The 12,928-nt window shown below is 50.7% G+C and overlaps 1 protein-coding gene across 3 annotated transcripts in view; it reads right to left on the bottom strand.

Moving 5' to 3' along the window:
* The window catches only part of KSR1 (kinase suppressor of ras 1), a gene marked incomplete at both ends in the record, with an annotated part of 148,380 nt that extends 136,172 nt beyond the window's left edge, over nt 1-12,208 (bottom strand). For all 3 annotated transcript variants that reach the window (XM_084239245.1, XM_084239246.1, XM_084239247.1), the window contains one exon: nt 11,978-12,208. In XM_084239245.1, coding sequence (XP_084095371.1) covers nt 11,978-12,208 — 231 coding nt within the window. The remainder of the gene's footprint in view (nt 1-11,977) is intronic.
* Nucleotides 12,209-12,928: the final 720 nt, after the last annotated feature.

Here is a 12,928-nt window from a genome sequence, read left to right as displayed (position 1 = left end):
TTCCTTTATCATTCTCCTTCCATTAAAGAAACCACTCTATCTTCTTCACTGCTCTTGTACCAGTGCTTAAAACAGTGTCTGGTACACAGTAGATGCTCAATGAATAATCAGTGAATGCATGAACAGAAGAGAGAAATAAATAGCAAATTCAAGATAAGGAATGACTTGCATCTTAATCTTCAGTTATACCTTGGTAAAACTGTTGAAAGACAGGAGGAAAGGAATTTAACAAGGCCCAAAAAAAGGGGGTGGGAGAAGATGAAATGCACAAAAGCCCAAAAGGATTCTAAAGGAAATACAAGCTATCAATACTCAGCCAGGAGTATAATTTTTAAGACAGCTATCCTTTAATACACATAAAGGATAGTTTAGCAACTCCTATCACAAAAAATATCCATGCTCTTTGACCCAGTAATTTCATTCCTGGAAATTATCCCAAGGAAATGAATTCAGAATAGGAACAAAAATAAAGAGATGGCTGAACAAAGATGATTCCAGTCACGTTGTTTATAATAGCAGAAATCTGGAAACAACCGAAATGTCCAATAACAAGGGAAATGCGTTGGCAAATTACCCCATATGCACTGGATGGAATATCACACAGCAATTAACATGACCAAAAGGAAAATAAGAGAGGAACACAGAATAATGCTAAGTGAGAGGAAATAATAGAGAAAAATGCTGAATTCCTTTAAATACCAGGCACTGTTCAGCATTCTTTCCATAGCTCAGCATGCCATGTGTGCTGAAAATAAACCTAATTCTTATCCCCTTTGAACCAATAAGAAAACTGAGGTTCAGAGAGCTTAAGAAACATGCCCAAGGGCACAGAGCTAGCAAGGAATAGAGTCAAGATGTGAATGTGACCTCATCCCAGAGCCCATGCACACCCCAAAAGTCATGACTGTACCCCTAAACATGCTACTAAGTGCCCCAGAACAAGCTTTACTGTAATGACACCATGAGTGTGTTTGGGAGGCCAAACTCAGAGATCTGAAGCAGCTAGCAAAAAGTGACAGGGTATCTGAGAGAAGACAGCAAAAAACAAAACAAAAAAAACAAGAAAACCACGTCTGTTGGGGTAGAAGACAGAGACCACGGAGAAAAGAAATGAAAGTAGTCAGCAAGCCCAGGCTGGGGAAAGGGCTTAGCAGAGCTGCAGCAAGGAAGCCCCTAGAGGATGCTGGATCCCATTTCAAGGCTGCAATGCTGAGATGAAGGCTCTTTGGGAGCTTCTGGAGGAGGAGGTTGGCCTGTGCTCATCAAGTCTCCTCCCAGGGCCCCCATAAGTGGTGTTCAATAAATGTAGGCTGAAATCAACTCCTGGCAAGTGGATAAAGTGACAAGGAATGTAGAAGAGGGGATGCAAGCGTCTTGGGGAAGAGCAGGCTGTCCCCGTATGACTGTGGGTTCTGGTGGCCCCATCCACCGAAGCTGCTCATCTCTCCAAGCTGCACATCTTTCCAGGCTGTAGGGCAGGGAAGGTGTGGACCATCCCCCACTCCGCCATCTGAGAACAGGTTTCAGGTGCAGCAGATTCAGTTTAGATAGTGAGACACCTCCCTGCATTCGAACTGCCAGAGCAGGCTTGCCGGAGGAAGGGCCAGGTAACTGCAATGGTCACCTCGTTGGGAAAAGGAAAAGAGATTCCTCCCCACCTGCTGGGATAGGCACAGTGCTGCATGAAGGCTACTGGAGACCTCCCTGGGTCCTCTGCTCCCCTAAGGCCATCTGCCCAGCAGTACCATTCTCAAAAACCGGCTTACTAAGAATGTAAACATGGTAGATGACCCAAGTTTGGCCGGAGGTGAAGTTTGGGGGAGGGGGGAGGGACATCACAAGGGGGTTGCTCATACCATTCTCTCCGAGCTTGTGCATGTTTGTACATTTTTTTTTAAGATTTATTTTTATACAAGAGCTGGAGTACAGGCCAGAGGTGCGAGAGGGTGAGAGGATTCACCAGAGACAGAGTGGGGAGCAGAACAGCCAGATGACCAAAACACACTGCTGAGGGGAGCAGCAGGCGGAACAGAGGAGGTCTGCTGCACCATGTGGGTATCTCCCTGGCCGGCCGGGAATCGAACCCACGCTGCAGAGGCTGCGGAGAGCTTCACAGCGCTGCGCTCAACCCGCTGTGCCACCAGGGAGGCCCTGTTTATACATTTCTATAATAAATTTTTAAAAAATGTGAACTCAGACCCGGGCATTTCACCTAAAAATCACCACTATCTGGCCTTCTGGAGCCCCAAAGCTACCAGTCTTAAAAAAAAACTCTGCTAACAGATTTTCCAGTTAGAAGAGAGTTTACAAATATAAGTCAGGAAGTACACACTGTCCGGGTTCAAGGCCCAGTCCTGTCTCTCCCCAGTCGTGTGACTCTGGGCACACCAGTTTCTTCGTCTATAAAATGCGGGTAACAATAGGCCCTTCTCACAAGGCTGTTATGTGGGTTAAATGTCATAAAAATCCTAACCAGGGAGCCAGGCATGGAGGAAGCTTGCAGTAGAAATCCAGGTTGGCTCTTAATGACATAGCCATTTTGTAATTATTTTTGTACAGCTCTTCATTTTGGAAACCACACACCCATTCGATGAGTTATCTGGGGAAAGTGAAGAGGGGTGGAAACCCGGCTCCACCTGAGAGACCGCAGGCAGCAGTGTGGCAGCCGCGCTCTGGCGCACCCGAGTGGCCCCCGTCCTAGACTCCTCTGGTCAATGAGCTAGAGAGCTCCCCCTTTGAAAAAGCCAGCACCAGAAACAGGAAGCTGCTTCCTTTCCTTTCCATTCTGAGCCAGCATTTCCTTTATTGTTTGAAAAAGCATTCCTTGTCTGCAGCCCAGCCCTTCCCCTGCCCTCAGCAGCCTCAGGCTCAACATACCCACAGACATCTGCATTTCTCTAGGATTGTTTTCTGCCCACCAGCAAGGTCATGAGGTTTCTGGAGGACTGTGAATGAGCCTGTCCCTGTTATCAGGCTAACTGGCAGACCAGGCCAGGAGCAGGCAGGACACAAGGACCCCAGGCAAAGAGCTCTGTGGCACTTTCCCTTACCTCCTTGCAAGGATTAAGTGAAAGACATCTTTTAGTGCTAGCACGGTTGCCCAAACACTCACCTCCCTTCCTCCAGTGCCTCTCTGGGCGAGGTAAGTCTCCAAGGTCCCCAGCCTCTCCTCAACCCACCCAACTTTAACTGAAACCTGAAATGGACCCTCAGTAGCCTAAAAGCATACACAAAGACAACAGTGGCTGAAACTAAGCCTACAACATCTGATCTCTTTCCTGCTCATGGTTTATGTCAGACTTTCCCAAATATGTTCAGTGGAAAAAAAGATTCCTTTGGACAAGAAACCCTTGCTGCGGAACTTCTCAGAGCCTTTAAAACACAAATCTTCATCCTCAGGAATCTCCAGGAGGTAGGTGGGTAAATGCAGCTCATTCTCAACTCCCTGAAGACTACTTTCATGCGAGCATCTTGCAGAATACAATATGGAGAAGACCAAATTAATCCTTTTCAAGCATCCCAGACCTGGGGGTAGGGGGCCCCTTAAGTGAGTGCTTTATAAGTGAGAACATTCAGGTCACTTCTTAAACCTGACCTATAACTTTTTTTCCAGCCAGCAAAACTCAGGCGCACCCTGACCACAGCTAGTCCTGCTTATCCATAGCAAAACCAAACCTAAATAATTGTCTAAATTGAAACTCAAGACCTCCAGATGCTCTGACAAAGAAATGCCACCACTCTCTTAAGTGTTACTGTGTTTGTGGAGTTTGTTCAGGGCATCCTTTCCCCGCCCCCCCAGCCCCCCAACTTCAGCAGCTCACCTCATTAGATTTGCAGAAAGCAACACCCCAGATCAGTATGTTGCAGATTCAAGTCCATACTTTACACTTCATGAAGTTATTTTTCCTAAGCATAGTTGGTCTCGTCCATATACTGCATTATGCTTTCCCCACCCACAACACCTCTGCCTTTTAAAAATGTTAAACACAAGTCTTAATTCATTCATGCAATTATTCTGAGGGTGGAAAAATGAAAGGGGGAGGGAACAGCAAGCAAACAGGATGACTTCAGCACCATTATTTTGAAAGGCAATCCGCCCAGTTAAAACACACTGCCACCCACTAAGGCCTGGGCAACAGAGAAATAGAGATGTATGTAAATGTATGTTTTATACATGGCAGCACTGTGAATTGTGACTTTTCCAATGCAGATGAGAAACAGTCATGCCTGGGAATAAATGACAAAGCATTTTTGATCCCACGTCTGTGACCGGAGTATGCCTCTGCATCTCACCTGCGGTCCAAAATAGGGGAGAAAGCCAAGACACAAAGACCCTTAGATTAAAAGATTATGTCTTCTAGAAGCAATATAAACAATTGATAACATTGTCTTGACATTAAAACCAACAATGTATGGCGGTATACACACAAAATCTGCACAAACTTAAGACTTTATAGGAGCAGTCCCAGGCGATCTTTCAGTGGAAGAATGAGAAGCTCTTGAACGTACAGTGAAGTTTAAAGATTCAGAGAGTCCATTCAAATTGACCCAGCCTGTAACAGGAAAAGGGGAGGTTCCAGGTTCCCTGCTCCACCCAAGGGAGGGTGGAGCTGAGTAGGGAGAAAGAGAAGCTGCAGAGGAGACTGGGGAAGGAAGGAAGCAGGATGGAGAGCCAGAGGGAGACCTGGAGGAGGCACGTGGAGCAGAGAGACATGTGAAGAAGCTGCACTTGCTTCTTGGTCCTGGACTGGTTGAAACAGATGTGGGTGAGAGGCTCGTGGGGAGGTTATCAATGGCAACGTTTATCTTGATTTTGATTTTGTTCTTTTTCCACCCAGACTTGTCTGGCTGTTTCTGACCCTTTTCTATGGGTCTCCACCAGAAGGTGCTTTAGATTTGTGGCAGTCTTTTGGGCCTTGCTTTGGGTCAACTCTGTTAGGCTGGACATTTACTCACAAGGGGATGGGTAACTTTGGGTGCTAGATTTGGAAACTATAGTCTATATCTTTTCTATATTGCACACTAATTGTATAAATTTCCTTTCCATTAAAGGTCATATGTTTTGTCTTGATGCGGCAGATGGCAGAACCTATTTAGAGCAGGCAGGTTTGGGGGTTCTGGGATGCCCCTCTCCCGGCCCTATAACAAGCCCACTGGACAGACTGGCCTTTAACATAGACCCCATCCATACATAGGACATCCAGACTGCTCCCCAAGAACCTCTCCTTTTGCCAGGTTCCCTAAGACACTGAGATGAGGTTGGGAAAGCAAACCTATTTGCTTCCTCTTATGGCGAGCTCCTCAAGGCCAAGGGCCCCACCCCCAGCATAGGATGGAATGGAGGCTGCTCTTTGCTGTCAGTCAAGGTAGAATATGTCTCACTCAAATAAGTGACCCCAATTCAGTGCTCCTTTATGAGCCATTTGTTATGATATGTTAATTCCCTAATAGGTACACTGACAAATCACTTCCTATTCAGACCCTCCAGTTTCCTCACCTGAAGATGAGAGGGCTGGACCAGATGGAAATCCCAAGATCTTTTGCAACCCTTTTTTACCTTAGCAATCCAGGAGTCTACTAAATCAACCCCAATGTCAGGTACCTCAAATAGCTCTCTGACCAATATATTGTGTGGTTGGTGAAGAAACCTAAGCTACCTTTTTGGTGCCTTTTGTAAGCCTCAAGTAATGAGGACCTCACCACACAGCTTTGAACTGTCCAGTTGAGTTCAGTCTCCGGACACAGAGAGAGACTTGACCCCAGCCCTCCCTCGGCTGTCTTGGAACAAGGAATGGTTGTTCTTTTCATTGGTTGGGGTGGGGAGGGGAGGTGAGGGAGGTTGCTGCAGGCAACCACAAAACTGGAGCCCACATTCCCTAACATATAACCCTGAACCTCAGTTCAAGGCCCTGTCTCCTGTTGACATTCCTTAACCTTGGGGTGGATACTGATGCAGCTACAATGGGATAAATGCAAAAAGGCTGTCATTTTTTAAATCCTGCATTCCTGCTGCAGAGGGGAAGTACAATATATTATGCCCTAAAGATTTTCAAGAATAGTACTGACACTAAATGTGTTCATACACTTTGACCCTGCAAATTCCACTTCTAGGGGGAGACTGATCCCTGTATGGTTTATGGTAACAAGACTAGGAGAAAGCCTGAGTGGCCAACACTGGGAAACTGATTAGATAATTTTAGGGTATGATCACACAATGTAGCCACTAGGATGCTTATCTATACATACTGATACACACCAAGGGCATTTATAAAGCAATGCTACCATGTGCTGCACAAACATGTAGTGTACATTTGTAGGCAAAAACAGAGAATAGAAACACTGGGGAAATATACAGCAAAACTTCATTAGAATCAACTCTGAGAATTGGCATTATGGGTGATGTTTTTCTTTTTTATGTCATTATCTGTATTTTTTATTTTTTAAGATTTATTTATTCATACAAGAGCTGGGGTACAGGCCAGAGATGTGGGGGGTGAGAGAGGATTCACCAGAGACAGAGTAGGGAACACAACAGGCAGACTGACAGAAGTACACTGCTGAGGGGAGCAGCGGGCAAGACAGAAGAGGTCTGCTGTGCCATGTGAGTTGCTCCCTGGCCGGCCGGGGATCGAACTCATGCTGCAGAGGCTGCAGATTGCTTTATAGTGCGGTGCTTAACCCCTTGCGCCACCAGGGAGGCCCCCATTATCTGTATTTTTTAAATATTTTTTTAAACCAGGAGGTTAAGGGGTATACTGTTGATCGGAGGAATTGCTGAGAAAGAACAAGGCAGGTACCCATTTAAAAAATTATGAGTAAGGTGATCTCTAGGCAGCTTTTCATTTCTCAGAATGAGACCAACAAAGAGCTGGCTGCATCACAGTTTGCTGACAGAGACCTGTCTTTGAGGGCGTGCTGAAGTTTTGCTGTATATTCTAATGAAGTTTGGTTGTATATTTCCCCAGTGTTTCTATTCTCTGTATTTGCCTACAAATGTACACATATACGTTTGTGCAGCACGTGGTAGCATTGCTTTATAAATGTCCTTGGTGTGTATTAGGCCAGACTTTCGGGAAGCAGGCACAACCCAGCTCAGAGGCTGTACCACCTGGGGTGACCAGTGACAGGCATGGTCGTCTAGAATTGAGTCACCAAGTGCCCCTGCCTGATGCTTTTAGTACTGATGACCCGGACCAGAATCCCCCGGGCATGGTTGTTAGAAGCAGTTGTGAAATTCAGAACTTGAGTTCCAAAGACCAATCAACCCAGCTTCAACCAGCTACTAACTCAATTCGGTCTCTTATTCTCTCTCTGAGCTGCAATGTCCTTACCTGTAAAATGAGGATAAAACCTCATCAGGTCCTTCTTGTGTCTGTCAAATGGGGCAACATGTGCCCAGAACTAGCAAGAGAGCTCAGCACAGAACAGGAACCAGGGATGTTTCTTGTGCCACACCTGCCCTCGCTGTGCTCAGCAATCATCCCCATCACCCCAAAGGCACCTACACAGATTTCCCTTTGAACTGAAGTAGCAAAGATTTCAATCTGCCTATACTGAAAGGATGTCCTTTTCTAAAAGCACAGCTTGAGAGACTTGGCCACAAGCTTGGTTACTTCCCTCGCCCTGCAGACACTGCCACCCAGGAGAGGACTTTTGCAATCCCTCTCCAGACCACAGCCAGCCAGTGGGTCCAGAATGTCTGTGGTTTTGAAATGCAGTTTTCCTGGATTTTGAGGCAACCAGCGGGAAAGATGGCATTCCCACCACTGTTCCCAGCAAACCAGTGGCCGGGTGGCACTCGCACTCACCTGGGCTGCAGATCTGACAGGGCCTCCCTCCAGCACCTGGGAGCCCAGGCTCACAGCTTTTGCAAACTGCAGGCCCCTGTGAGGGCCACCACTGAAGAACACCAGAGGCAAGTGTCAAGGGGGAAAACACTGTCAAGACAACAGTGGGCAACAAAGACAGTGCCCCAGCTCTGCAGCCCTTCAGGGGTGGGCAGAGGTAATCTTGTAGCCAGTGGGTAAAACTACGGCAGTGGAGCAGTAGCAGAGAAGCACCATGCTCTGAGACTGGGTGGCTTCACTCTCAGTTCTGTCAGAGATGTGTGACTCGGGACAAGTCACCATGACTCTTGGACAGGTCTACCTCTCCCAACTCCTCGTGCTCACAGCAAGTCACTGCTGTTCACCTGGCTGGCTCTCCCCGTAGACTAACAGTGTCCTGATGACCAGGGAAACACCCTACCCTCAAGAGAACCCTTGCCAATGTGGCAGTCAGCAAGGAAAATTCATAACTGAAGGTTTGTGAGTGAATGCAGGTCCATGTGTTAGGGGAAAAGGATGTCCTGAGCAAACTCCATACAGGTTTTGTGGACTCCACTCCCCACAACACTGGGAACTACAAATCCCGTGAACACCAAAGGGAGGGTTGCAAGGACTTGAGGGTGGAGTTAAGCAGCCATGTTTTTTTTGTTTGGGTATATAACCAGCCATGTGAGTTGGGGTCGCTCTCTTGGCCTCCTGGCGCTTGGCTTTTCACCAGCTTTCAGCCAGTCATTGGGATTCCAGGTCAGTGGAACAGGTAGGATGCATACACTCATTTATCTCCCTCTTTTTCTCCCTGAGTTATTCATTTCTTCATTTCCCCTTCTCTTGTAAATAAACCTTTTTTGTGTGTCTGCAGTTTAGCATTAATAAATCCCTTTTAAGCATGAGGGTGAGGACCCACAGTCATGCAACCCATTTCATATCAGGCTTGCTTTGTAACACATGCAACCCCCCCCCAAAAAAAACCCTGATATGTAAGAATGAATGACACTCCCCTCCTTTCCCAGCAGTAACATTATCTGGGTGCTGGGGGTGGCAGGGCGCGGGGCTTAGAGCTCAGGTCCACCACACAGCCCAGCTGAGTGAAGGGTATGCCTCTTGGCTCAGTGCAGCTCCTCAGAAAAACAGCCACAGTGCAGGGATTGTCCCTTCCTGGCTCCTCAGTGTCCTCTCCCCAGCAAGGCCCATGGGTAGCATCCTTTGGGGATCCCTTTCTCTAAGTCAGCTTGCTTAGGATGGATTTCTCTCTATAAGAGCATAAGTAAAGAGACTTGGTGTGGCCAGGCTGTCAGGAAAGGTCAAAGTTTCTGCAAAAGGTGAGTCTTCGGGAGGGGTCACAGTCTCTTCAGCACCCAGCAGACACTGCCCTCAGGGGTGAATACTTGAGGGAGGGAACTGGTGTGGGCCTCCAAGCCCAGGGGCATGTCTCTGCCCTGTGTAAGCATCTGGCAAATAAGCTCCTGCCTCAGTGGCGTTCTCAGACCCTTAGGCTAGTCTGATGGAGACAGAGAGCCAGGTTCTGCTAGAATGAAGTAGCCCCTCAACTTCTGCTTATAGATTCAGCCACTGGATTCAGATTGTCTCCCTCCCTTCCCACATAGAAAGAAAAAATGTGTGTGTGATGCAGGTTGGTAGGTTGCCAAGAAAGGCTCTAGCATGCTGCCTGCAAGCAGGAAAGCAGGAGGCAAACAGAAAACCTTGGCTCCTTCCCTCTTTGGGCTCCAAACTAGATCACTCCACAGAGAAAGTTGTCACAAGACAGCCACACATGCTGCCCTACACACAACACCCCCCCACACACACACGTACCATCACAACCTGGAACCTCAACCTTGGTATCAGCAGCTGGCCCAAGTCAGGGACTTCACCTCACTTGCTATTTCTCCCACTGAGTGCTTGTTTAATAAGCCTAAGATTCTGGGAGAGTCTGTCATGGAGATGTAACCCAAGCCCACTGGTCAATCCCTTCTTCAAAAACCAGGAATCCAATGTTGCAAGCACAGTCTCTGGGGACCCCAGCCTAGTGTGAGAGGAGGCGGCAGGACAGGAAAGAAAGCTGCTCCAGGTCTGGTCTCACCACACACTGCTGGGGGCAGGCCTCCCCACCCAGGCTGCTGGCATTGCTTCCTGACCTGTGTCACCACCTCTTGGAAAGAAGACTAGCTATAGAAGAAGTACCTTCCCCTAAAGGTGATGTGTGGCAGTAGGGTGCACCCAAATCCACATTCCAGAGGAGAGGGCAAGGAACTGGGTATTGGTTCCCCTTTACACTGCCAATCCTCTCTGGGCCTTTGGATGGGTTTCTGGCTGCCAGAGAAGATCATACAATAAACACCCAGAAGGGAGACCACAGACTAAACCGGCTCAGAGACCGAAATAGCTGGCTGATGCTACACCTTCAGAAAGAGCGACTTTGCAAGTCAGGATACCTAGAGGGCAAAGCACCATCTCCACAGAAGGATGGGCAAACTGCTCTCCTGTATACACTCTGGAAGCCAGGAGCACTTCAGAGCAATGTGGAGACAATCTGAGAGAGGCCAACACTGAGAAGGTTCTCTCATCCCAACAACACTGCGGTCTAACCACATGCTGCCGGACAAGGACCCCTTCTCTGTGATCTAAGCCACACAGGCCCCCTATTGTGTCTCGGTTTAAAAACTGAACTTTGCTGGGCAAACACACTCAGCTGTGTTCAAGAAGTCGGTTTCTCAGGCCACTTGGGAAACAGCAGCATGCATGCAGAAGGGACAGTTTGTTGGGGGGGGGCGGTGTTGGTTGGTTTGTTTTTTAAGCAAAGCCCTGGTCAGTACTGCTATAGCAACCATAACAAAAATAATAATAGCCAGCACTGACTGGATGTTTCCAATGTCCCTGGCTTTGCAGCTTTCAAGAAAATAAAACTGAAGGAGAGAAGTCACCCCTGAGCATTTTGGATCAAGCAGGGATTCATGCTTGTGGTCTGCATGGCAGAGAAAGGACTGGGTCTTGTAATAATTACCACAAATTAGGGGCTGGCCCTATGACAGCTGGCAGAGGTAATTAGCAATGGGGGGTGGGGGGGAGGGGAGGGAGGGAGGGCAGGATGACAAAGTAAGGTTCTAATAAAACAAAACATCCCCCCAGACCTGCAAAAGGCCAGATGTGGCAATGCAAGGTAGAAAAATATCCCTTCTTCAAGACAGTGTAACTATGGACAGCCCCTGGAATGTCACAGCCATCTCTGTTTCCGGACAAAAGCAAGTTGGAAACGTGCTGGTGACCCTCTATTGTATGGGGTGGGAGCGGGGCGGGGAGGGGGAAGCCCCCTTCTGAGAACCCAATAATCTTTTTGGCTGATTCTTCCAAATGCTTTAATACCGCACTTTCTGGGTTTGCATATCTTTTGTCTTTACACTGCAGGCTGTCCCCACCAGCACCCTTTAAATAGTGGCACCTTCCCACCAAAGGCTTCCTTGCCCAGCACCATCCTTCCTAAGCCAGAACCCAGCGTTTGGGGGAGTGGGGTGGGTCCACGGCTAATGACATTTGGCACAGTGGAACGCCGTGGCGGTGTGAAAAAGCACCAAACGCCTGAACAGTAAAAATGCAGTTTCAGCAAACACTTATTGAAAAGCGGCAGACAAGAACCTGGAGGAGAGGAGAGGAAGAGACGAGACAGAGTCTGGAGCTTGAGGGGAAGCAGAAAGCAGCGGGCCCCAGACACGCTACAGGGAGCCCTACTCCCCGCCCCGTCGTCCCTGCCCGCGGCGCTCGGTTCAGTCACACCGGGACAGTCCGGCGAGCGACTCCGTGCGGGCATGGCTCCTGCGGCCCCGCACCCTGGAAACCGGGTGCGGCGGGAGCGGGAGGCCGGGGATGTCCGCGCGCTACCCGCCGGCCCTGGGAACCCAAGAGCCGCAACCCAGTCCCCATGCGCCCCTCCCCCAATCGCCCCAGGTGAGGGGCTGGCGCTGGGTGCCCCCGCTGCCCGGCGGCCCCCGGAGAGGGAGGAGGGAGCCTCAGAGGGCGGCCCAGGCTCGAGGATGCAGCCGGGGAGGGAGCGCCCTGGGGACGCGAGGGCGCGTGCGGGGCAGCCTCCCCGCCGCGGCTCCCGCCTCCGCGGGCCCAGCCCGAGCCCCAGACCCTCCGGAGCCGCAGCAGCCCCTTACCTCCAGGGTCCGGATCTCCTGCTGGGTAAGGTCGTTGGACACCGCACACTTGGTGCGCAGCCCCCGCAGGCTGCCAATGGAGATGTCGATGAGCTTCTGGAGCTGCCCGCACTGCTGCAGCGCCCGGCTGGCCGCGGCCCCGGCGCCCCCATCCGCGGCCGCCGGGTCCCCCTCGCTGCCGCCCTCCTGCTTCTCCCCCATCGCCGCCGCGCGCAGCCCCGCTCTATGCATGCCTCGGCATCGGGCCGCGGGGGGCCGGGGCGGGAAGCCCGGGGGCGCGGGCGCCTCGGAAGGGAATCCCCACGCCGGGAGGGCTGGAAGAGGAGCGACCCTCGGTGCAGCCGGGGCCGGGACCCGAGCGCCGCCGGCAGCCGAGCCCGCCGCTCCCGACCGCCCAGCCGCGCCGGCAAACCGAAAGGCGCGGCGACCCGACGGCTTAGGCTCCGGAGCCTTTAAGTGGCAGCGGGGGCCGGGTCAGGGCAGCTGGGCATGCTGGGACTTGTAGTCTGCCCCGCGCACCTGCCGCCGGGCCCGCGCCCTCGGGTTCCCAGCCCGCAGCCCGCAAGCCGCACCCGGCGCCCGCGGTCTCCCGGCTCCCCTGCGCCCGGGAGCGTGCGGGGCGGTGCGCCCCGCCTCTGCCACCTGGGAGTGGCTGCAACGCGCCAGCTCCTTCCTCCGGCGCCGCGAGAGCCTGCAGAGCCTCTTCACCCCGCCCACCCCCTCCAGCCTGGGGGCTTCCCGCGACCCCCGGATGCGGCAGGGCCGGGGGAGGGGGGTCTGTAGCCCCCTGGACGTGAGCAGAGTGCGTGTCCTGAAAATTTTTAACTGCAGTCGAACCCCGAAAAATGGGAACTGTGGAGGTTCCACAATGTCTCTGTGGGTTTAGGGGCCGCCATCTAGTGGGAAGGGGCCTACAGTACTTGTCCTGTAGCTGGTTCGACAAACCCTGGA

This window comes from Talpa europaea (genome assembly GCF_964194135.1).
Source record: "Talpa europaea genome assembly, chromosome: 7".
NCBI lineage: Eukaryota > Metazoa > Chordata > Mammalia > Eulipotyphla > Talpidae > Talpa > Talpa europaea.
Note: the sequence above shows the minus strand (reverse complement) of the source record. Positions and strands in the feature narration are given on the sequence as shown.